This window comes from Aptenodytes patagonicus, chromosome 28 (genome assembly GCF_965638725.1).
Source record: "Aptenodytes patagonicus chromosome 28, bAptPat1.pri.cur, whole genome shotgun sequence".
NCBI classification, from domain to species: domain Eukaryota; kingdom Metazoa; phylum Chordata; class Aves; order Sphenisciformes; family Spheniscidae; genus Aptenodytes; species Aptenodytes patagonicus.
Window position 1 is genome coordinate 2701971 of NC_134976.1, and position 21215 is coordinate 2723185.

Below are 21215 nucleotides of genomic sequence, written 5' to 3' on the forward strand. Positions count from 1 at the left end.
TAGGGAGCCATGGGGGGCAGCGAGGGGCGGGAGCTGCCAGATAGGGAGCCACAGGGGGCAGTGAGGGGCGGGAGCTGCCAGATAGGGAAGCCCATGGGGGGCAGTGAGGGGTAGGGGGCTGCCAGATAGGGAGCTAAGGGGGGCAGCGAGGGGTAGGGAGCTGCCAGATAGGGAGCCATGGGGGGCAATGAGGGGCGGGGGCTGCCAGATAGGGAGCCATGGGGGGCAGCGAGGGGCGGGAGCTGCCAGATAGGGAGCCATGGGGGGCAGCGAGGGGCGGGGGCTGCCAGATAGGGAGCCATGGGGGGCAGTGAGGGGCGGGGGCTGCCAGATAGGGAGCCATGGGGGGCAGTGAGGGCGGGGGCTGCCAGATAGGGAGCCATGGGGGCAGTGAGGGGCGGGGGCTGCCAGATAGGGAGCCACAGGGGGCAGTGAGGGGCGGGGGCTGCCAGATAGGGAGCCACGGGGGGCAGTGAGGGGCGGGGGCTGCCAGATAGGGAGCCATGGGGGGCAGCGAGGGGCAGGGGGCTGCCAGGTAGGGTTCTGCGGGGGGGCTGCTAGACGGCAGCCATGTCAGAGGCAGTTAGAGGAGCAGGCTGCCCAACAGCGAGCCGTTGGGGGGGCAATCAGGGACGAGACCCGCTGCCAGATTGGGAGCCGCGTGGGAGGCGAGGGTCTGCCCCGGGTGGGGGTGCCCCCCCCCCGCGGGCGGGGGGGGGTCCCATCCCGCTGACGCCCGCCGGCGGCCCAGGAAGGACTACGAGAACGCGGTGAAGTACTACAGCAGCGCCATCGAGCTGAACCCCACCAACGCCATCTACTATGGGAACCGGAGCTTGGCCTACCTGCGCACCGAGTGCTACGGCTACGCCCTGGCCGACGCCACGCGCGCCGTCGAGCTCGACAAGAAGTACGTCAAGGGCTACTACCGCCGCGCCGCCAGCAACATGGCCCTGGGCAAGTTCAAGGCCGCCCTCCGCGACTACGAGACGGTGAGGCCGGGCGCCTCGGGGTGCCCCTCGGCACCCTCCTGGTGTCAGCGTGTCCCCCTGGAGCTCGGGGGAGGCTTGGGGACCCCCTCGGTGTCAGCGTGTGTCGTGTCCGTCCCCCCCCCCCCCCCCCCCCCCCGAGATCAGGGGAGGCTTGGGGACCCCCTCGTCACATCCCTGGTGTCAGCGTGTCCCCCTGGAGATGAGGAGAGGCTTGGGGACCCCCCTGATGTCAGCGTGTCTCCCCCCCCGAGATCGAGGGAGGCTTGGGGGACCCCCTTGTCCCCTCCCCAATGTCAGCATGTCCCTTAGAGCTGGAAGGGGGGGGGGCCCTTGGGGATGTCCTCGTGTCCATCCCCCACTGTCCCCCAGAGCTGGGGGAGACCTTTGGGACCTTCTTGTCCCCTCCCTGGTGTCAGCACATGCTCTTAGAGCTGGGGGAGGCTCTTGGGGACCCCCTGGTCCCCTCCCCAATGTCAGCATGTCCCTTAGAGCTGGGGGAGGGCCCTTGGGGACCCTCTCGTCACCCCTCCAGCGTCATCAGGTCCCCTAGAGCTGTGGGGACATTTGGGGGACCCCCTGATGTTCCCCTGACTAGTGTCAGGATGTCCCCCAGAGCAGCGGGGACCCTTGGGGACCCCCTCGCTCCCTACCCTGAGGGTCAGCACGTCCCCCAGAGCTGTGGGGACACTTGGGGACCCCGTTGTCCCCCCCCCGCCCACGTGCCCCAGTGCTGAGGGACCCTCGGGGTCCCCCCCTTTCCCCCTCAGCATCAGTACGTGCTCTGGAACCGAGGGACCTTTGGGGACACTGTTGTCCCCCCAGACTCATGTCAGCGCATGGGGGGACCTTTGGGGACCCGCTGTCCCCCACCGTGTCAGCACGTGCCCCCAGAGCTGCGGGGATGCTTGGGGACCCCCTTGTCCCCCCCTTCCCCCACGTCAGCGCGTGCCCCAGAGCTGTGGGGACGCTTGGGGACCCCTTGTCCCCCCCTTCCCCCACGTCAGCGTGTGCCCCAGAGCTGCGGGGACGCTTGGGGACCCCCATGTCAGCGCGTGCCCCAGGACGCTTGGGGACCCCCTTGTCCCCCCCTTCCCCCACGTCAGCGCGTGCCCCAGAGCTGTGGGGACGCTTGGGGACCCCCTTGTCCCCCCCTTCCCCCACGTCAGCGTGTGCCCCAGAGCTGCGGGGACGCTCGGGGACCCCCACGTCAGCGCGTGCCCAGGATGCTTGGGGACCCCTTGTCCCCCCCTTCCCCCACGTCAGCGCCTGCCCCAGAGCTGTGGGGACGCTTGGGGACCCCCATGTCAGCGCCTGCCCCAGAGCTGTGGGGACGCTCGGGGACCCCCATGTCAGCGTGTGCCCCAGGACGCTTGGGGACTCCCTTGTCCCCCCCTTCCCCCACATCAGCGCCTGCCCCAGAGCTGCGGGGACGCTCGGGGACCCCCATGTCAGCGCGTGCCCCAGGACGCTTGGGGACCCCCTCGTCCCCCCCTTCCCCCACGTCAGCGCCTGCCCCAGAGCTGTGGGGACGCTCGGGGACCCCCATGTCCTTCCCAGCACGAGCCCAGCCCTCACATCCGAGCGTCCCTCTGTCCCTGTCCCTTCTCAGGGACGCCCCGGGGCAGTGGGGTGCTGGAGCCTTGGGTGGCCCCGTGGCCCTCGAGGGGCCCCGGGGGGGGGGTGTCCCCATCCCCTGACGTGTGTGTGTGTGTCCCCAAGGTGGTGAAGGTGAGGCCCAATGACAAGGACGCCAAGCTGAAGTACCAGGAGTGTCACAAGATCGTCAAGCAGAAGGCCTTCGAGCGGGCCATCGCCAGCGACGAGCACAAGCGCTCCGTCGTCGACTCCCTCGACATCGAGAGCATGAGTGAGCCCCCCCTCCCCCGACCCCTCCCCTCCCCTTTTCTCCTCGGCCCCCCCCCCCCCCCCCCCCCCCCAAAATCGAGGCACCCCTTTCTCCGCAGGCAGCGTGGAAGGAGGAGTGGGCCGCGAGGGTCCCCGCTGAAGGGTCGGGGTCCCTTCCGGGGTTCCCCTGGGAGGCTTGGAGGTTGCTGGTGAGGGTCTCGGGGAGGCCTTGGGGGTCTTCAGCGAAGGCTCGAGGTCACTTGGGCGGATTCTGGGGGGCTCATGAGAGGGTCTTGGAGGTCTCCGTAAAGATTTTTGGGGTGGGGGTGAGGGCTGTGAGAGTCTTAGGGGGACCATGAGTGTCCCCAGCAATGGCTCAGGGTCCCCGTGGGGGTCTTGGGGGTCCGTGCGGGTCCCTAGCAGAGGTTTGGGGTCCCCGTGAGGGTCTTGGGGCCCCTTTGAGAGCCCCCACTGGAGGCTCAGGGTCCCTGTGAGGGTCTGGGGGGGGGGGGGTCCACGGGGATCCCCGTGAGGACCCCTGACAAAAGCTACGGGTCACCTGGGAGGGTCTTGGGGGGCCTTGGGGGCCCAGCGGTGGCTCTGGGTCCCAAGGACAGTCTTGAGGAGCTGTGGGGGTCTCCAGGAGGGTCTTGGGGTCCCCAGGAGGGTCCCCGGGAGGGTCTTGGCATCCCTGTGAGGGTCTCCGGGTTCCCATGAGGGTCCCAGTGAGGGTCTCGGGGTTCCCATGAGGGTCTCAGGGTTCCATTGAGGGTCCCCATGAGAGTCTCAGGGTTCCCTTGAGGGTCCCAGGGTCTCCGTGAGGGTCTTGGCATCCCTGTGAGGGTCTCTGGGTTCCCTTGAGGGTCCCTGTGAGGGTCTCGGGGTTCCCTTGAGGGTCCCAATGAGCGTCTTGGTGTCCCAGTGAGGGTCTCGGGGTTCACTTGAGGGTCCCTGTGAGGGTCTCGGGGTCTCCGTGAGGGTCTTGGTGTCCCCATGAGGGTTGCTGTGAGGGTCTTGGCATCCCCGTGAGGGTCTCCGGGTTCCCTTGAGGGTCCCAGTGAGGGTCTCAGGGTCCCAGTGAGGGTCTCGGGGTTCCCATGAGGGTCTCAGGGTTCAGTTGAGGGTCCCCGTGAGAGTCTCCGGGTTCCCATGAGGGTCCCAATGAGCGTCTTGGCGTCCCACTGAGGGTCTCGGGGTTCCCTTGAGGGTCCCGGTGAGGGTCTTGGGGTCTCCATGAGGGTCTCTGTGACGGTCTTGGCATGCCTGTGAGGGTCTCAGGGTTCTGTTGAGGGTCCCAATGAGCGTCTTGGCATCCCAGTGAGGGTCTTGGGGTTCCCTTGAGGGTCCCTGTGAGGGTCTTGGCATCCCAGTGAGGGTCTTGGGGTTCCCATGAGGGTCCCTGTGATGGTCTCAGGATTCCCTTGAGGGTCCCCGTGAGGGTCTTGGCATCCCCGTGAGGGCCCCAGTGGGGGTCTTGGTGTCCCCATGAGGGTCTCTGAGGGTCTTGCCATCCCCGTGAGGGTCTCGGGGTCCCTGTGAGGGTCTTGGCCTCCCTGTTAGGGTCTCGGGGTCCCTGTGAGGGTGCCCAGCAGAGCTTTGGGGCCCTCACGAAGGTCTCGGGGTCCACCGTGAGGGTCCCCAGCCAAGGCTCAACCTCCCCAGAAGGCTACCGGGGTTCGTCAGGGGCTGTGAGCTTGCGGGGAAGGACGGCAGGGGCACGATGGCCCTTCGGGGGGCTTGTCCCCGCTGTCCCCTCGTGCGTCATCGGCCACCTGGGGTGGTGGGGGGGGTGGGTTTTGTCTCGCAGCCATCGAGGACGAGTACAGCGGCCCCAAGCTGGACGGCGGCAAGGTGACGTTGGCTTTCATGAAGGAGCTGATGCAGTGGTACAAGGAGCAGAAAAAACTCCACAGAAAATGTGCCTACCAGGTACCCCAGGCTCCCCCCAAACTCCCCCCAGTCCCCTGCTGGGCTCTGCCCTGTCCCCAGGTGCCACGCGTGTCCCTGTGTCCGTCCCCCTCCTTGTCACCTCCTTTGTCCTGGCAGATCCTGGTGCAGGTGAAGGAGGTGCTGGCCAAGCTCCCCACGTTAGTAGAAACGACGTTGAAAGAGGTGGGTGCCCCCTCGTCGGGCGCGGGTGCCGCTGGGGGCGCGCGGGGCGAAGTCCCCGAGCGGTGACGTTTCGCCCTGGCTCGTCCCAAACCGCAGACGGAGAAGGTGACGGTGTGCGGGGACACCCACGGGCAGTACTACGACCTGCTGAACATCTTCGAGCTCAACGGGCTGCCCTCCGAGTCGAACCCTTACGTATCCCCCAGGAAGGGCGCGGGGTCTCGCCGCCCCCGCCCCGGGGTCTCGCCGGGATCCATCCCACCCCCGTGGCGGGGACAGGCTTGGGGACGGGTGGCACGGAGGGACGGGGACCCGGGGGGGAGCTGTTTTCCTGAACCGGCTGCAGATATTCAACGGGGATTTCGTGGACCGCGGGTCCTTCTCGGTCGAGGTCATCCTCACGCTCTTCGGCTTCAAGCTCCTCTACCCCGATCACTTCCACCTGCTCCGAGGTAACGCGGCCACCGCAGGTGACGAGTCCTCGTGTCCCCCGTCCCCCCCGTCCCCCCCCCCGGGCCCCGTCCTGGGTTGTGGGGCCACGTCCCCTGTCCCCGGTTGTGGGACCTTTGTCCCATGCCCTCGTCCCCTGTCCCCAGGCGTTAGGACCGGCTCGTGGGGCCACATCATCCGTCCCTGGTTGTGGGGCCGCGTCCCGTGTGTGTCCCCGTCCCCTGCCGGGTTGCAGGGCCCTGTCCCGGGTCATGGCGCCGTGTCCCCAGTTGCGGGGGGGGGTGTCACCGTCCCCTATAGCTCCGGTCCCGGGGTTGAGCCGTGGGGCCGCGTCCCTTGTCCTTGGGACCTCGTCCCCCGTCCTGGGGGCCTCGTTCCCATCTCGTGTCCTCGGGGCCCAACCGTGTCCCCCGCCCCGCGTCCCCGGGCCCGGGCAATGCCACCGCGTCCCCTGCAGGGAACCACGAGACGGACAACATGAACCAGATCTACGGTTTCGAGGGGGAGGTGAAGGCCAAGTACACGGCGCAGATGTTCGCCCTCTTCAGCGAGGTCTTCGAGTGGCTGCCGCTGGCCCAGTGCATCAACGGCAAAGTGCTGGTGAGGGGACACCGCGTCCGTCTGTCCCCGTCCCCGGGATGTCCCCGCGCAGGGGGGGGGGGGTTTGCCTGTGAGCTCCTTGATGTTGGAGGGCGGGGGGGGATCCCCGCCATCCTCGTCCCCAGGGAGTTGGGGTGATCCCCGGTCCCTGGTGGGGTTTGGGGGTGTGTGTGGGGGGGTCCCCGCCATCTCCAGGGAGTCGGGGCGATCCCCGTCCCTCGCGGGATTTGGGTGAGGTCCCCCCGCCATCCCCGTCCCCAGTGAGTCACGGTGGTCCCTGTCCCTGGCGGGGGGGGGGGGGGGGGCCACCATCCATGTCCCCGGGGGCTTGCGGGTGCTCCCTGTTGCAAGTGGGGGGTCCCTGCCGTCCCCAGGGGGCTTGGGGTCCCTTCCCTCCTCACCCCTGGGGTTGGTCCCCACAAGGGTTAGGATGGGGGGGGGGGGGTGGTGGGCGGTCCCCGTTGTCCCCGTTGTCCCCACCGTCCCCGTACCAACGTGGCTTCTGCCCCAGATCATGCACGGGGGTCTCTTCAGCGAGGACGGCGTCACCCTCGATGACATCCGGAAGATCGAGAGGAACCGGCAGCCCCCGGACTCAGGTGGGAGACGGACCCCAAGACGTGCCCCGTGTCGTGTGTCGTCGTCCCCCTCCCCAGCTCCGTGTCGTCCCTGTCATCTCCCGAGGGACCGAGACGTGTGTCGTTCGTCCGTCCCCCCCCCACCCTGGGGCGGACGGGGGACCCTGACCCCCCCTTCTGCTCCCCCCCCCCCCCCCCCTCCGTCCCCCAGGTCCCATGTGTGACCTCCTCTGGTCCGACCCGCAGCCCCAGGTGAGTTGAACCCCGGCGGTGGGTCCCCGACGTTTCCCCTCCCCCCCCCGCCTTGGGGACGGCCACCGCCGTGTGTCACCGGGGTCCCGGTGACGCCGGCCTTCCCCGCAGAACGGCCGCTCCGTCAGCAAGCGCGGGGTCAGCTGCCAGTTCGGGCCCGACGTCACCAAGAGCTTCCTGGAGCGCAACCGCCTCGACTACATCATCCGCAGCCACGAGGTGAAGCCCGAGGGCTACGAGGTGGCCCACGACGGCAAATGTGTCACCGTCTTCTCCGCCCCCAACTACTGGTGAGTGCCGCCGGGGACGGGGGACGGGTGCCACCGCCCCCGGGGAGGAGCGGCCCCCTTGCGCCCGCTCCCCGGCTCGCGTGCGCCCTCGGTGTCCCCTCAGCTGGGTCCCCGGGGGTCCCCTGAGCCGCACTGTCCCCTCAGCCGGGTCCCTGGGTGTCCCCTGATGCTCGGTGTCCCCTGAGCCGGGTCCCCGGGGGTCCCCGGGTGTCCCCTGACGCTCGGTGTCCCCTCAGCCAGGTCCCCGGGTGTCCCCTGATGCTCGGTGTCCCCTGAGCCGCACTGTCCCCTCAGCCGGGTCCCTGGGGGTCCCCGGGTGTCCCCTGACGCTCGGTGTCCCCTGAGCTGCACTGTCCCCTCAGCCGGGTCCCCGGGGGTCCCCAGGTGTCCCCTGACGCTCGGTGTCCCCTCAGCTGCACTGTCCCCTCAGCCAGTCCCCAGGTGTCCCCTGACGCTCGGTGTCCCCTCAGCTGGGTCCCCGGGGGTCCCCTGAGCCGCACTGTCCCCTCAGCCGGGTCCCTGGGTGTCCCCTGATGCTCGGTGTCCCCTGAGCCGGGTCCCCGGGGGTCCCCGGGTGTCCCCTGACGCTCGGTGTCCCCTCAGCCAGGTCCCCGGGTGTCCCCTGATGCTCGGTGTCCCCTGAGCCGCACTGTCCCCTCAGCCGGGTCCCTGGGGGTCCCCGGGTGTCCCCTGACGCTCGGTGTCCCCTGAGCTGCACTGTCCCCTCAGCCGGGTCCCCGGGGGTCCCCAGGTGTCCCCTGACGCTCGGTGTCCCCTCAGCTGCACTGTCCCCTCAGCCAGTCCCCGGGTGTCCCCTGACGCTCGGTGTCCCCTCAGCTGGGTCCCCGGGGGTCCCCTGACGCTCGGTGTCCCCTGACGCTCGGTGTCCCCTCAGCCGGGTCCCCGGGTGTCCCCTGAGCCGCACTGTCCCCTCAGCCGGGTCCCCAGGTGTCCCCTGTGCCTCGGTGTCCGGAAGCATCCCCTGTTCCCATCCCTGGGGTGTCACCATTGACTGGGGCGTTGCTGTCCCCAAGCAGCTCTTTTTTTTTTTTTTTTTATTATTATTATTATTTTTTTCTTTTTCCCCCGAGCCTCGGTGTCCCTGCGTTGTCCCCGAGGGTCCCCGAGCCTCGGTGCCCCTGCGCGGGGCTGTACCTCGGCGTCCCCGAGGGTCCCCAAGCCTCGGTGCCCCTGCGCGGGGCCGTACCTCGGCGTCCCCGAGGGTCCCTCTCCCCGGCTCGTCCCTGAGCTTTGCTGTCCCTGTACGGAGCTGTGCCTTCGTGTCCCTGTCCCCAGGGGTCCCCGAGCCTCGGTGCCCCTGCGTCGTACCTCGATGTCCCCGAGGGTCCCCGAGCCTCGGTGCCCCTGCACGGGGCCGTACCTCGGCGTCCCCAGGGGTCCCCAAGCCTCGGTGCCCCTGTGCGGGGCCATACCTCGGCGTCCCCAGGGGTCCCCAAGCCTCGGTGCCCCTGTGCGGGGCCGTACCTCAGTGTCCCCAGGGGTCCCCAAGCCTCGGTGCCCCTGCGCGGGGCCGTACCTCGGCGTCCCCAGGGGTCCCCGAGCCTCGGTGCCCCTGTGCGGGGCCGTACCTCAGTGTCCCCAGGGGTCCCCAAGCCTCGGTGCCCCTGCGCGGGGCCGTACCTCGGCGTCCCCAGGGGTCCCCGAGCCTCGGTGCCCCTGCGTCGTACCTCGATGTCCCCGAGGGTCCCCGAGCCTCGGTGCCCCTGCGCGGGGCCGTACCTCGGCGTCCCCGAGGGTCCCCGAGCCTCGGTGCCCCTGCACGGGGCCGTACCTCGATGTCCCCGAGGGTCCCTCTCCCCGGCTCATCCCTGAGCTTTGCTGTCCCTGTACGGAGCTGTGCCTTCGTGTCCCTGTCCCCAGGGGTCCCCGAGCCTCGGTGCCCCTGCGTCGTACCTCGATGTCCCCGAGGGTCCCCGAGCCTCGGTGCCCCTGCACGGGGCCGTACCTCGGCGTCCCCAGGGGTCCCCAAGCCTCGGTGCCCCTGTGCGGGGCCGTACCTCGGCGTCCCCAGGGGTCCCCAAGCCTCGGTGCCCCTGCGTCGTACCTCGATGTCCCCGAGGGTCCCCAAGCCTCAGTGCCCCTGTGCGGGGCTGTACCTCGATGTCCCCAGGGGTCCCCGAGCCTCGGTGCCCCTGCGCGGGGCCGTACCTCGATGTCCCCGAGGGAGCCCGGCTCGTCCCTGAGCTTTGCTGTCCCTGTACGGAGCTGTGCCTTCGTGTCCCTGTCCCCGGGGGTCCCCGAGCCTCGGTGTCCCCATTTTGGGGGGGGGGGGGGGGACCCGTGCTTTGGTGTCCCCAAGCGTCCCCCTTCCCCGCCAGCGACCAGATGGGCAATAAGGGCTCCTACATCCACCTGCGAGGCAGCGACCTGCGCCCCGACTTCCACCAGTTCACAGCAGTGGTGAGTCTGGGGGGGGGGGGACGGGGATGGGACCCCCACCCCCTCCCCTGGGGACCTGTTGAATCTGGGACCCCCCTCAAAAACCCTCCTTGGGGACACCCCCCCCCCCCCCCGAACCTGTGACCCCTGAAATCCTCCCTAGGGGCATCCCCAAATCTGTGACCCGCGAACCCTCTTTGGTGACGTGTTCCCCCCCCCCCCCCCCCCCCCCCCCCCCAAATCTTGGACCCCCCAAAACCCACCCCAGGGACCGCCCTCAACCCTGGGAGCCCCAAACCCTCCTTGGGGACCCCCCCCCAAAACCCACCCTGGAGCCCCCCCTGAAACCTCCACAGGTTCCCTGAACCTCCCAAGGACACCCCCCACACCCCCCCCCCAAACCTGGGGACCTCCCCCCAAACCCTTCTCCGGGGGTCCCCAAACCCTTCCCCAGACCCCCCCCCCCCATGAGACTCCCCAAAACTTTCCCTCAGGCCCCCCAACTTTCAGCCCCCCCCCCCCCCCCAAACAGTTCCCCAGATCCCCCTGAGGCCTTGGTCCGCCCCTTCCCCACCTTGGGGTGATTGGGGGGCTTCATGGGGGGGGGGGGGGGGGGGCTCTGGGCTTATTGGGGGGGTTTCATAGGGGCTATTTGGGGGGCTCAGGGGCTGGGGGGGCTATTGGCGGCTTTGGGGTGTGGGGGGTTCATAGAGGTATTTGGGGGGGCTCTGGGGCTTATGGGGGGGTTTATAGGGGCTATTTGGGGGCTCAGGGGCTGGGGGGGCTATTGGGCTCTGGGGTGTGTGGGGTTCATGGGGTATTTGGGGGGCTGGGGGGGCTCTGGGGCTTATGGGGGGGTCATAGGGGCTATTTGGGGGGCTCAGGGGCTGGGGGGGCTATTGGGCGGCTCTGGGGTGTGTGGGGGGTTCATAGGGGTATTTGGGGGGGCTCTGGGGCTTATGGGGGGTTCATAGGGGCTATTTGGGGGGTTCAGGGGGCTGGGGGGGCTATTGGGCGGCTCTGGGGTGTGTGTGGGTTCATAGGGGTAGTTGGGGGGGCTCTGGGGCTTATGGGGGGTTCATAGGGGCTATTTGGGGGGTTCAGGGGGGCTGGGGGGGGTCATAGGGGCTGTTTGGGGGTTCATAGGGACCATTTGGGGTGTTCAGGAGCTGGGGGGGGGGGGGGGCCGTAGGGGGCAGGTGGGAGGGGCAATTACAGAAGGTAGCACCTATGGTGCCCTAGGGCTGGGATTTGGGGGCGGGGGGGGGGGGGGGGGGGGGCAGAGCAGATTTGCCCCCCCTCACCCCCCCCCGGCCCCCCCTTTCTCTCCCACAGCCTCACCCCAACGTCAAGCCCATGATGTACGCCAACACCCTGCTGCAGCTGGGCATGATGTGACACCCCCCCCAACGGGTGACACCCCGCACGGGTGACGCCCCCCCCCCCCCCACCAATGGGTGACGCCCCCACCACACCCCTGGGTGCCCCCCCCCCCCCCCCCCCCCCAGCCACCCCCCGGGGGGGTTTTTATATATTGGAAGATTGTATTTATTCCCCTTCCCGCCCCCCCCCCCCGCGCTGCACCCCCTCCCCCCCCAACAGTTTGGGGCAGCACCCCCCGGGGGGTGGGGGGGGAAGGGGGGGGGCGGTGGGGGTGGGGGCCTCTGCTGGCATTGCCCCCCCCCCCCCCTCGGGAGGGGGGGGGGGGGGAAGGTGCTACCCCTTGTCACCCCTCCCCCAACAAGCAATAGGTGCATGGAGATGGGGGGGGGGATTTGGGAGGGGGGGGGGGTTGGGGGGGGGGGGGTTGCTCAGGATTTGCACCCCCTCCCCCCCCCCCGGCTGCCCCCTCCCCCCCCCCCTCCCCCCCAGGCGATTTTACCGTCTGTAATTAATGATGTTAAAATAAAGTAATTATTGTAAGCTGGGCGGGGCCCCAGGCCTCGGGGGGGGGGGGGGCGGGGGAGGAGCCCCCGCGGTTGCCATAGAGACCCGCGGTTGCCATAGAGACCCGTGGCTGGAGGTGGGGCTGTTTCCACGGCAACCAGCTGCCCGTTGCCGCCTGGTTGCCCCGCCCCCGTTGCCCCGGCGACGGGCGTGACCATTGGCGGGAGGGCGGGGAGAGTCGCCTGTTGCCACGGTGACCGTGCCACGCCCCCCCCCACGGTAGAGTGGACGGGGCTAGGGCCGGGGGGCGGAGCTCTCCGTTCCACGTGATGCCGAGGGCCGTGCTCCCTTCCGGGTCTTCCCCCGCCCGCGGCCTCTTTGGCGCATTGCGGCTCAGCGGCAACCAATCAGGGCGGTGCTCTCAGCCCGCCGCGCCTCTTCAGCCAATGAGGCGGCGGCGCACAGCGAGCGAGCGGGATCCTTCCGCCGGGGGGCGGGCCCTGATGGGGGCAGGGCCTGCGGGAGGGGCGGGACCAGCGGAGGGATCCGCGGTGCTGCGGCCGCAGGAGCCTCCCGCCGCCACCGGAGCGCCATGGTCAGGGGGCGGCACCGGCGTTGCCATGGCGACGGGGGGCGCTATGGGGCGGGGGGGGGGGGGGCCCACCGGGGTTGCTACGGCGACCGAGGGGCTGCTATGGGGCGGGGGGGGGGCCGACCGGGGTTGCTATGGCGACCCAGGGGCTGCTATGGGGCGGGGGGGGCCGCACTGGTGTTGCTATGGCGATCGAGGGGCTGCTGTGGGGCGGGGGGGCCAACCGGGGTTGCTATGGCGACCCAGGGGCTGCCATGGGGCGGGGGGGGGGCGACCGCGGTTGCTATGGCGACCCAGGGGCTGCCATGGGGCGGGGGGGGGGAGGAGACCGGGGTTGCTATGGCGACCAAGGGGCTGCTATGGGGCGGGGGGGCCCTCACCGGGGTTGCTATGGCGACCAAGGGGTTGCTCGGGGAGGTGTCCCTGGGTTGCTATGACAACGGGTCACCGATGGCTCGAGGGGGGACCTCTGGGTGTTGGGGGGGGTCCCCTGGGTGCCCCCTCACCCGTGTTTCCCCCCCCCCCCCCAGGCTGACCAGCTCACCGAGGAGCAGATCGCAGGTGGGGGGACACGGGGGGGTGACAGCGAGGGGGGGGGTGACCCCAGAGGGGAGCCGGGGGGGTGACAGCGAGGGGGGAGGGGGTGACCCCAGAGGGGACCCGGGGGGGTGACAGCGAGGGGGGGACAACCCTGGGGGGGGCACTGGGGAGTGGGGGAATGGGGGGGGGTTGGACACCACGGGGGGGTCAATGGGGTAGGGTGGGGGGGTGACACTGGGGGGGTTGAGGTGACACTGGGACACCCAGGAGGGGGCGCTGGGTTGTCGGGGTGACAGCGCGGCACCCAGGAGGGGACATCGGGGTGTCGGGGTGACAGCGGGACACTCGGGAGGAGACTCGGGGGTGTTGGGGTGACACTGGGACACCCAGGAGGGGACATCGGGGTGTCGGGGTGACAGCGGGACACTCGGGAGGAGACTCGGGGGTGTCGGGGTGACGCTGGGACACCCAGGAGGGGACATCGGGGTGCTGGGGTGACAGCGGGACACTCGGGAGGAGACTCGGGGGTGTCGGGGTGACGCTGGGACACCCAGGAGGGGACATCGGGGTGTCGGGGTGACAGCGGGACACTCGGGAGGAGACTTGGGGGTGTCGGGGTGACGCTGGGACACCCAGGAGGGGACACTGGGGTGTTGGGGTGACAGCGGGACACTCGGGAGGAGACTCGGGGGTGTCGGGGTGACGCTGGGACACCCAGGAGGGGACATCGGGGTGTCGGGGTGACAGCGGGACACTCGGGAGGAGACTCGGGGGTGTCGGGGTGACGCTGGGACACCCAAGAGGGGACACTGGGGTGTTGGGGTGACAGCGGGACACTCAGGAGGAGACTCGGGGGTGTCGGGGTGACGCTGGGACACCCAGGAGGGGACACTGGTGTGTCAGGAGGGCGGCACCAGGGCACGCAGGAGGGGACGCTGGCCGTCAGGGTGACACGGGTGTGCGGCTGGGGCCACCCGCGGCCCGTGCCCCCCCCCCCGGGCTGTCCCCGGCCCCTGCTGGTGACAACGCGTGACCCCGTCCCCGCGGTGACGGTCCCCAGAGTTCAAGGAGGCGTTCTCGCTCTTCGACAAGGACGGGGACGGCACCATCACCACCAAGGAGCTGGGCACCGTCATGCGCTCGCTGGGCCAGAACCCCACCGAGGCCGAGCTGCAGGACATGATCAACGAGGTGGATGCCGACGGTGAGCCCCGCCTGTCCCCGCCTGTCCCCTTGTGTCCCCCAGCCCCGTCCCCAGCCCCGTCCCCCCTTGCTCACTGTCCCTCCGTCCCCAGGCAACGGCACCATCGACTTCCCCGAGTTCCTCACCATGATGGCGAGGAAGATGAAGGACACGGACAGTGAAGAGGAGATCCGCGAGGCTTTCCGCGTCTTCGACAAGGTGGGTCGAAGGACGAGGAGGGGGGGGACACGCGGGGACGGGGACGCGGACGAGGCAGCGGTGTCACCGCCGCGTCCCCAACCCCAGGACGGGAACGGGTACATCAGCGCGGCGGAGCTGCGGCACGTGATGACCAACCTGGGGGAGAAGCTGACGGACGAGGAGGTGGACGAGATGATCCGAGAGGCCGACATCGACGGCGACGGCCAGGTCAACTACGAGGGTGAGCGTCACTGTCACCCCGGGCGTCCCCGCTGCCACCCGGCGTTCTCCTCTGTCACCCGCAGGTCCCTGCTGGCACCCAACGGGACCCCGCTGGCACCCACCCACGGGGCTCCTCATCTCCCGGTGCCGCGCCGCGTTCCCCGTCACCCTTGGCCTGGGCTACCACCGTGTCCCCTGGCACCACCGGCCTGGGACACCACCGTGTCCCCTGTCACCCCTGGCAAGAGCCCTGTGTTGGGGACAGGGACACAGCAGGGACAGGAGCGGGGATGGGGACGGCAGCCATGTTTCCTCTCACCCCTGTCACCACGAACGTGGGATCCCACCGCGTTCCCCCGTCTCCAAGGGGCCAGACCCCACCGTGTCACCTCTTTCTGGGGACCCCACCGTGTCCCCTGTCCCCGCGGTGTCCCCCCCCCCCCCATCCCCACCGGCTCCGCAATATCCCCTGTCCCCGTCCCTGCTGTGTGCCTGTCCCCAACGTGTCCCCTGTCCTCGCCGTGTTCCTGTCCCTGCTGTGTCCCCCTCGTCCCCGCCGTGTCCCCGTCCCCATCATGTCCCCATTGTCCCCTCGTCCCCACCGTGTCCCCGTCCCTGTCGTGTCCCCGTCCCCACTGTGTTCCCATCCCCGCCATGTCCCTGCCGTGTCCCCGTCGTGTCCCTGTCCCCGTCGTGTCCCCACCCCGCCGTGTCCCCGCTGTGTCCCCGCCGTGTCCCCATCCCCACCGTGTCCCCGTCCCCACCGTGTCCCCGCTGTGTCCTCGTCCCCACCGTGTCCCCGTCCCTGTCGTGTTCCCGTCCCCACTGTGTCCCCATCCCCGCCATGTCCCTGCCGTGTCCCCGTCGTGTCCCTGTCCCCATCGTGTCCCCACCCCGCCGTGTCCCTGCTGTGTCCCCATCGTGTCCCCGTCCCCATCATGTCCCTGTCCCCGCTGTGTCCCCGCCGTGTCCCCGTCCCCACCGTGTCCCCATCCCTGTTGTGTCCCCGTCCCCACTGTGTCCCCATCCCCGCCATGTCCCTGCCGTGTCCCCGTCGTGTCCCCGTCCCCGTTGTGTCCCTGTCCCCACCGTGTCCCCATCGTGTCCCCATCCCCGCCGTGTCCCCGCCGTGTCCCCGTCCCCACTGACCCTCCCTCTCTCCTGGCAGAGTTCGTGCAGATGATGACGGCGAAGTGAAGGGGCACGAGGCCACCGGGACCGCGCCCCCCCCCACCCCCCCACCCCCGCTGCCACCGCCTGTCCCTGCCACCAAGAGGTCCCCGGGACCCCCCTGCACCCCAGACCCACCATTCGGGGGCACCCATGGGGGCTGGGGGGGGGGGGGGGGCAACCCCACCAGGACACAGAGGGACCCCAAATCCTCCGTAGGGGCTTTGGGGAGGGGGGTATGGGGGGGGACCCTATTTCCCCATAGGGGGTTTGGGGGGTCCGGGCCAGATCCGGGGTCCCCCTCGCCAGGACAGGGCAGGATCCCCCCCCCCCCCTTGCCCCAGGAGAGTGTTTTGGGGCATTTCAGGGGGATTTGGGGGGCTCGGGAGGGTTGGGGATCCCTGGGTGCGGGCGACCGGGACCAGGCCCTGGTTTTGGGGCATTTTGGGGGGGATTTTGGGCCCTTTTTTTTTTTGGGGGGGGGTGCACACCAAGCTCTGGTTTTGGGGCATTTGGGGAGGATTTTGGGCCTGGGGGGGGGTGGGGGGAGGGTGGGAACGGGCCTTGGTTTTGGGGTATTTTGGGGGGATTTGGGGGGCCGGGACCAGGCCTTGGAGGTTTTATTTTTTTGGGGGGGGGGGGGGGGGAGGGAAGTGGGGGGGCTGGGTGCCCCCCCCCCCCTCGCCCCGGTCTGGGCGCTGTCGTGGGCGGCCAAAGCTGTGAAATAAACCACCGGTTTTGCAGTTCCTGCGGCCTTGACGAGGCGCCGTAACGAGGGGGCCCTAATGAGGGCCCCGAGAGGGGCTTTGGGGTGGTGGTGGGGGGGGGGGGGCGGGTTCGGGGGTGCTGGGGCAGCGCAGTGGTGCGCGGTTGTGCAGGTTTGGGGGTGTTCGTTCATGTCGGGGGTGTAGCTGGCTGCAGTTGGGGGCGTGTGGGTGTAGTTGGGGTGTAGGTGGGTGTACTGGGGGTGCAGCAGGGGGTGTATGGGTGTAGATGGGGGTGTGTGGGTGTAGTTGGGGTGTAGGTGGGTGTGCTGGGGGTGCAGCGGAGGTGTATGGGTGTAGTTGGGGGTGTGTGGGTGTAGTTGGGGTGTAGGTGGGTGTACTGGGGGTGCAGCGGAGGTGTATGGGTGTAGTTGGGGGTGTATGGGTGCGGTTGGGGTGTAGGTGGGTGTACTGGGGTGCAGCGGGGGTGTATGGGTGTAGTTGGGGGCGTGTGGGTGTAGTTGGGGTGTAGCTGGGTATACTGGGGGTGCAGTGAGGGTGTATGGGTGTAGTTGGTGTATGGGTGGAGCTGGGGTGGAGCTGGGGTGCGCTGGCTACGTCCGCCTGACATTTCAGGACGGGCTGTTGGGGTGCGTGTGGGGTGTTGCTGGGGTGTGCGTGGGGGGTGTTGGGGCACGCGTCTTGGGGCTGTGTCCCCCAGGGTCCCCCCCCAAAGCCAATGCTGGAGGGCAGAGCTCCTGGGGGGGTGGGGGGCAGCCCCACCCATGGGTGCTCCTCTACTGATCCCACCCGAACACCGGGGTCCGCTACAAATCCACCGCCCCGACACCTGGATCCTCTTCAGGGTCACACCTGGCATCTGGAGGGACCCGCAGAGGACCAAGGTGTCCGAGGGTGCGTCCGTAGAGGACGCAGGTGTCTGGGGGCGTCTGGTCCTTTTGACCTTAACCCCCCCCTCATCCCCCCAATCAAAACCGTCGTTTAATTCCGCGGAGGAAGTTCCCACCCGCTGCGGCGTGGCCGAGCGTGGTCCCGCTCCCGCCTTGCCTGCAGCCAAGATGGGGCCTGCGGTGAAATCGGGCTGGCCGTGTTGAGGATGCGCGTTCTGGGATCTGCTCCCTTCCCCGTTGGGGTGTGATATTGCCCCGCCCGGTGCGGGAAACCGCTGGTCAGCCTGGGATCGGTCCTGGGACCCAGGAGGGAATGATCCTCCTGGTGGCTTTGGTGGCCGCCTCTGCCCTTCAACCACCCGAGGTTCAACCCTCTCCGAAGGTTCAACCACTGAAGGTTCAACCACTGAAGGTTCAACCCTTTCCCAAAGTTCAGCCCTCTCCCAAGGTTCAACCACTGAAGGTTCAACCATTGAAGGTTCAACCACTGAAGGCTCAACCCTTTCCCAAGGTTCAACCACTGAAGGTTCAACCCTTTCCCAAAGTTCAATCCTCTCCCAAGGTTCAACCACTGAAGGTTCAACCCTTTCCCAAAGTTCAATCCTCTCCCAAGGTTTAACCACTGAAGGTTCAACCATTGAAGGTTCAATCCTCTCCCAAGGTTCAACCACTGAAGGTTCAACCACTGAAGGCTCAACCCTTTCCCAAGGTTCAACCACTGAAGGTTCAACCCTCTCCCAGGGTTCAACCACTGAAGGTTCAACCCTTTCCCAAAGTTCAACCACTGAAGGTTCAACCATTGAAGGTTCAACCCTCTCCCAAGGTTCAACCACTGAAGGTTCAACCATTGAAGGTGCAACCCTCTCCCAAGGTTCAACCACTGAAGGTTCAACCATTGAAGGTTCAACCCTCTCCCAAGGTTCAACCACTGAAGGTTCAACCATTGAAGGTTCAACCCTCTCCCAAGGTTCAACCACTGAAGCTTCAACCCTCAAGGCAGCCAGGCCAGGACAAACTCACTCTTTTGGGGATGCCCTCGGCGAGGCCGTTGCTTTCTCTTCCTCCACAGAAGGATTTTTTTTTACATCTCTTCCCCCTTTCTCCTTCGTTATTGCCCTTTGAAATGGGCCAAAGTCCCTCTTCCCCGCAAGGGGTGAAGGGCTGGGAGTCGCCTTTCCCACAAACTCCTGCAAAAGGAGAGACATCAGGTAAGGCAGACGGTGGAAAACCCCCGCCTCCGTCGCTCTTGCTTTTCTCTCCTTTTTTTTTTTGTCCCCTCCTTTTCCACTTCAGCCACTCTTCCACTTTTTTTTTCCCCCCCGTCGTTTCGACCCAAGACGTTGGGAGGTCCCGTAGGTGCCACCGCGTGGTTTGGTAGCACATTTTCTGCAGAGACATGCAAACGCGATCTGGTTTTGAGGCGATTTTTTTTTTTTTTTTCCGCTGGTCGAGGTAAAAACGGAAACGCGTTTTTGCTGATCTCTGGTCTCGGTAGGTCACGGGCTTAAAAAGAAACTTTTCATCAGCTTCTGGATAAAAGCGAACGTGAGGAGCAACGTCAAAATACAGCGTTATTATAGGGTTTGTGAGAATATCAGCTTAAATAATAAATTCTAACAAGAACGAGCAGCTTGCAGCTTTTACAGGAAAATCCCAAAGAAGGAATTCAGTCAGACACACGTCAAGGGCTGCAGAATTGAATTACGGAAAAAAACAAAAAGGCTTTTTTTAGTGTCTTCGTGCCACCGAGCCGCATCGTGTACTTTGAATGCTCTGCCAGGCTGTTCAGTGCTGGGCAGCGGGGCTGGAGGACCGCCTAGAGGACTTGGTTCTTCTTCTTCTTGCCTGGAAAAGCTGCCCAGATACGGTAGGAGCTGCCTACGGATAGATGAGCGAAGGGAAAAAAGGGGGGGAGAAAAAAGAAAGAAATGAATCCTCCTACCTGCAAAATTTTGTGAAATGAGGGATGGAAAATGGAGGGTTCCTGGGGAAGAAGGAAATGGTGCCAAAAGCCATCCTGCCCTTCGCCTGTCCGTTGCCAAACCCGGTTGTGTCGGGGAAGAAGCAGCAGCATCCAATTTTCCAAGACTCACCAGGCGGGAGATCCCTCTTCCTTTGCTTTCTTCCTTCCCGTTTCCCATCTTGCTTCCCGGGATTTTATCCTGGGAAAGGAGGCAGAGAGGGCGTTGCCCTCCTGAAAAAAACAACAGATCCCACTGGAATATTTTTCTGGGATATTTTCTGGAACGTCCTCCCGGGCATTGCGACGGACGGTTCTTGTGTTTGGTGGAGGCACCACCACGTCGCCAGCACCGCCTCTCCTCCGCTCCCGACCCACGCGCTCTCTCCCAGACTGTTGATCGTCCCGTGTAGCTGAGCTGCTCCTTCACACAGGAGGCAGCCCCGCTCCTCATCTTCCCCATCTCCCCTGAAGAGCTTGTATCCCTGTCCTGCAGCACTCCAGCCACGCGAGCCGTCCCCCCCCCCCCCCCGGCACCATTATTCCGACCATGGTTTAACTGCGGGACTGCACGCGGAGCCCTCGGTCCTTGGAGTTTCCCAGGCCGGGAGCGTTCGCATAGATACGCTGGAGGCAGGTCACCCTTAAATTGACATCGCTGTCCTCTTGACTGTGGGTCATAACCTCCCTCCTCAGCCATTCCTCGTTCAAAGCTCTACCACGTGTGGACTCAGATGAAATAAGCCTGCCAAGTGGAATTACACCGGATTGCCGCAGTACTTGTACTGAAGAGGGTGTATTAGTGAACATATTTTTGCGGTATCTTCATACCAGTCCGTGAAGCTGGAAGACCTTGAAGAATCCTCATAAAAAGGACATTCACTAGAAGATTTTGCTTAATCCTCAATCCTGCAAGTGAAAAAGAACTAGCAGCAGAGACTCACAGCTTTTATGAGAAAACGGTTGGACTTGATGATATTAAAGGTCTTTTCCAACCTAAACGATTCTGATTCAGTATTTGGTAAGCTTGCTGGCAAAGCTGCCGTGTCTTACCGACCCTTCTGTGTTTGCCCCGCTCTTTAGGCACGACGCTGCCAGAGGATAATGCACAGCTCCAAGGGGATTGGGAAGCTGAGGCCGCCTCCTTGCACTGTTCGCCCAGCACCAAGGTAATGAGCTCCCCCCCGTTGCCGGGACTCTTGTCCGTGGCATCAGCAGGGGACTTGTGTGAGCAAAGGCACCCAGAATCAGTGGGGCTGGTGTGGCCTCACTGTCCCTGGTGAGAGGGTTCCTACCGTCCCCGAGCAGGGATGCTGCGAGGGCTGCACTCCAGTGTCCCAGCAGCAGCTCCAGCCCTCCTGGCCACCAGCGAGCCCTGCTTCGCTGTAGGGCCAGCACACTGTGCCCAGGAGCCCAGCCTTCCTCCCTCACCCTGGGGGCCCTCTCTTCTCATCCTCCCCCGTGCAGTGACCGCAGCCCCTGCCGCCAGCTTTCCTGCGGCCACTGCCACTAGCACTGCCGGGCATCTCTCGCCAGGGCTGCTCGCGCTGCCCAGCTAAGCAGCACCATCAGGGCACTCGCTGTGACATGCCTTCGCTCCCTTCCGTCCTCCCACAGAGCTTTGCAAAATACCTCAAACCGTCTGAGAGGACAGACATCGTCCTTGTGGGTCACCATGAATGCCTCAGGAGGGGTCCTTAGGGGACTAGAGGGCTCCCGAGAAGGCTAGGCGAGCAACAGAAGGCTCTGGGGCATAACAAACACCTACAGAGGAGTGCTGAGGGGACTAAAGTCGTATCGTAGAGTCTAGGGGGCCAGGCCCCCAGTCTAGTGGGGTTTCTTAGGGTGCTAGAGGTTCCGCAGAGGGGTCTGGGGTGCAATGAAGGCCTCAGGAGGGGTCCTGAGTGGACTAGAGCGATCCTAAGACAGCTACAGGGCAAATGGAGGAGTCCCGTGGTTGGGCTGTGCCCAAGAGCCCTCCACCGGCCCCAGCGAAGGCCAGCGGTGGGCTTTTGTGTACAATGAGGCTTGAAGGGAGGGCGCAAGGAGGCTAACAGAGGGGTGCTGCGGGGACCAGGGGGCAAGCTGAGGCCTCTAGAGCACATCAAAAGGCGCACTGGGGTGCCGAGAGGTTCTGAGGGGGCAAATGGGCCAGGCTGAGGCAACCCCAGGACAACAGAGGGGTTCAGAGGGGACTAGTGGGTATGAGGAGGGGTCTAGGCCTGAGGGGCCTGGAAGGGAAAAATAAACGAGCCTTGAGGGGATCCGATGGCAAAAAAGAGAGTCACCCCCATCTTGAATTTCCAAGTCCTTACCCAACTCCTTC

The 21215-nt window shown here is 66.5% G+C and overlaps 2 protein-coding genes across 2 annotated transcripts; both read left to right on the forward strand.

The window, feature by feature from the left end:
* Window positions 1-751: 751 nt before the first annotated feature.
* On the forward strand, window positions 752-10960 carry PPP5C (protein phosphatase 5 catalytic subunit; the record flags this gene model as incomplete). Its single annotated transcript, XM_076360659.1, is given in 12 exon segments — window positions 752-992; window positions 2712-2859; window positions 4645-4766; window positions 4884-4949; window positions 5046-5144; window positions 5296-5401; window positions 5857-5999; window positions 6511-6598; window positions 6789-6829; window positions 6941-7119; window positions 9459-9540; window positions 10855-10960. Coding segments are annotated over 12 exon segments (1182 nt in total). The 3' UTR covers window positions 10918-10960.
* A 978-nt stretch (window positions 10961-11938) lies between these two features.
* Window positions 11939-15390, forward strand: CALM3 (calmodulin 3). Its single transcript, XM_076360651.1, has 6 exons — window positions 11939-12001; window positions 12529-12559; window positions 13599-13742; window positions 13834-13940; window positions 14028-14163; window positions 15313-15390. The coding sequence occupies exons 1-6, from the start codon at window positions 11999-12001 to the stop codon at window positions 15339-15341; spliced, it is 450 nt and encodes a 149-aa protein (XP_076216766.1). The 5' UTR covers window positions 11939-11998; the 3' UTR covers window positions 15342-15390.
* Window positions 15391-21215: the final 5825 nt, after the last annotated feature.

Excerpts from the sequence above, each read along its gene's own strand:
- CALM3 (XM_076360651.1), top strand. Across the intron at positions 12,560-13,598 it reads CACCGAGGAGCAGATCGCAG|AGTTCAAGGAGGCGTTCTCG; the intron begins GTGGGGGGACAC and ends GACGGTCCCCAG. Across the intron at positions 13,743-13,833 it reads CAACGAGGTGGATGCCGACG|GCAACGGCACCATCGACTTC; the intron begins GTGAGCCCCGCC and ends CTCCGTCCCCAG.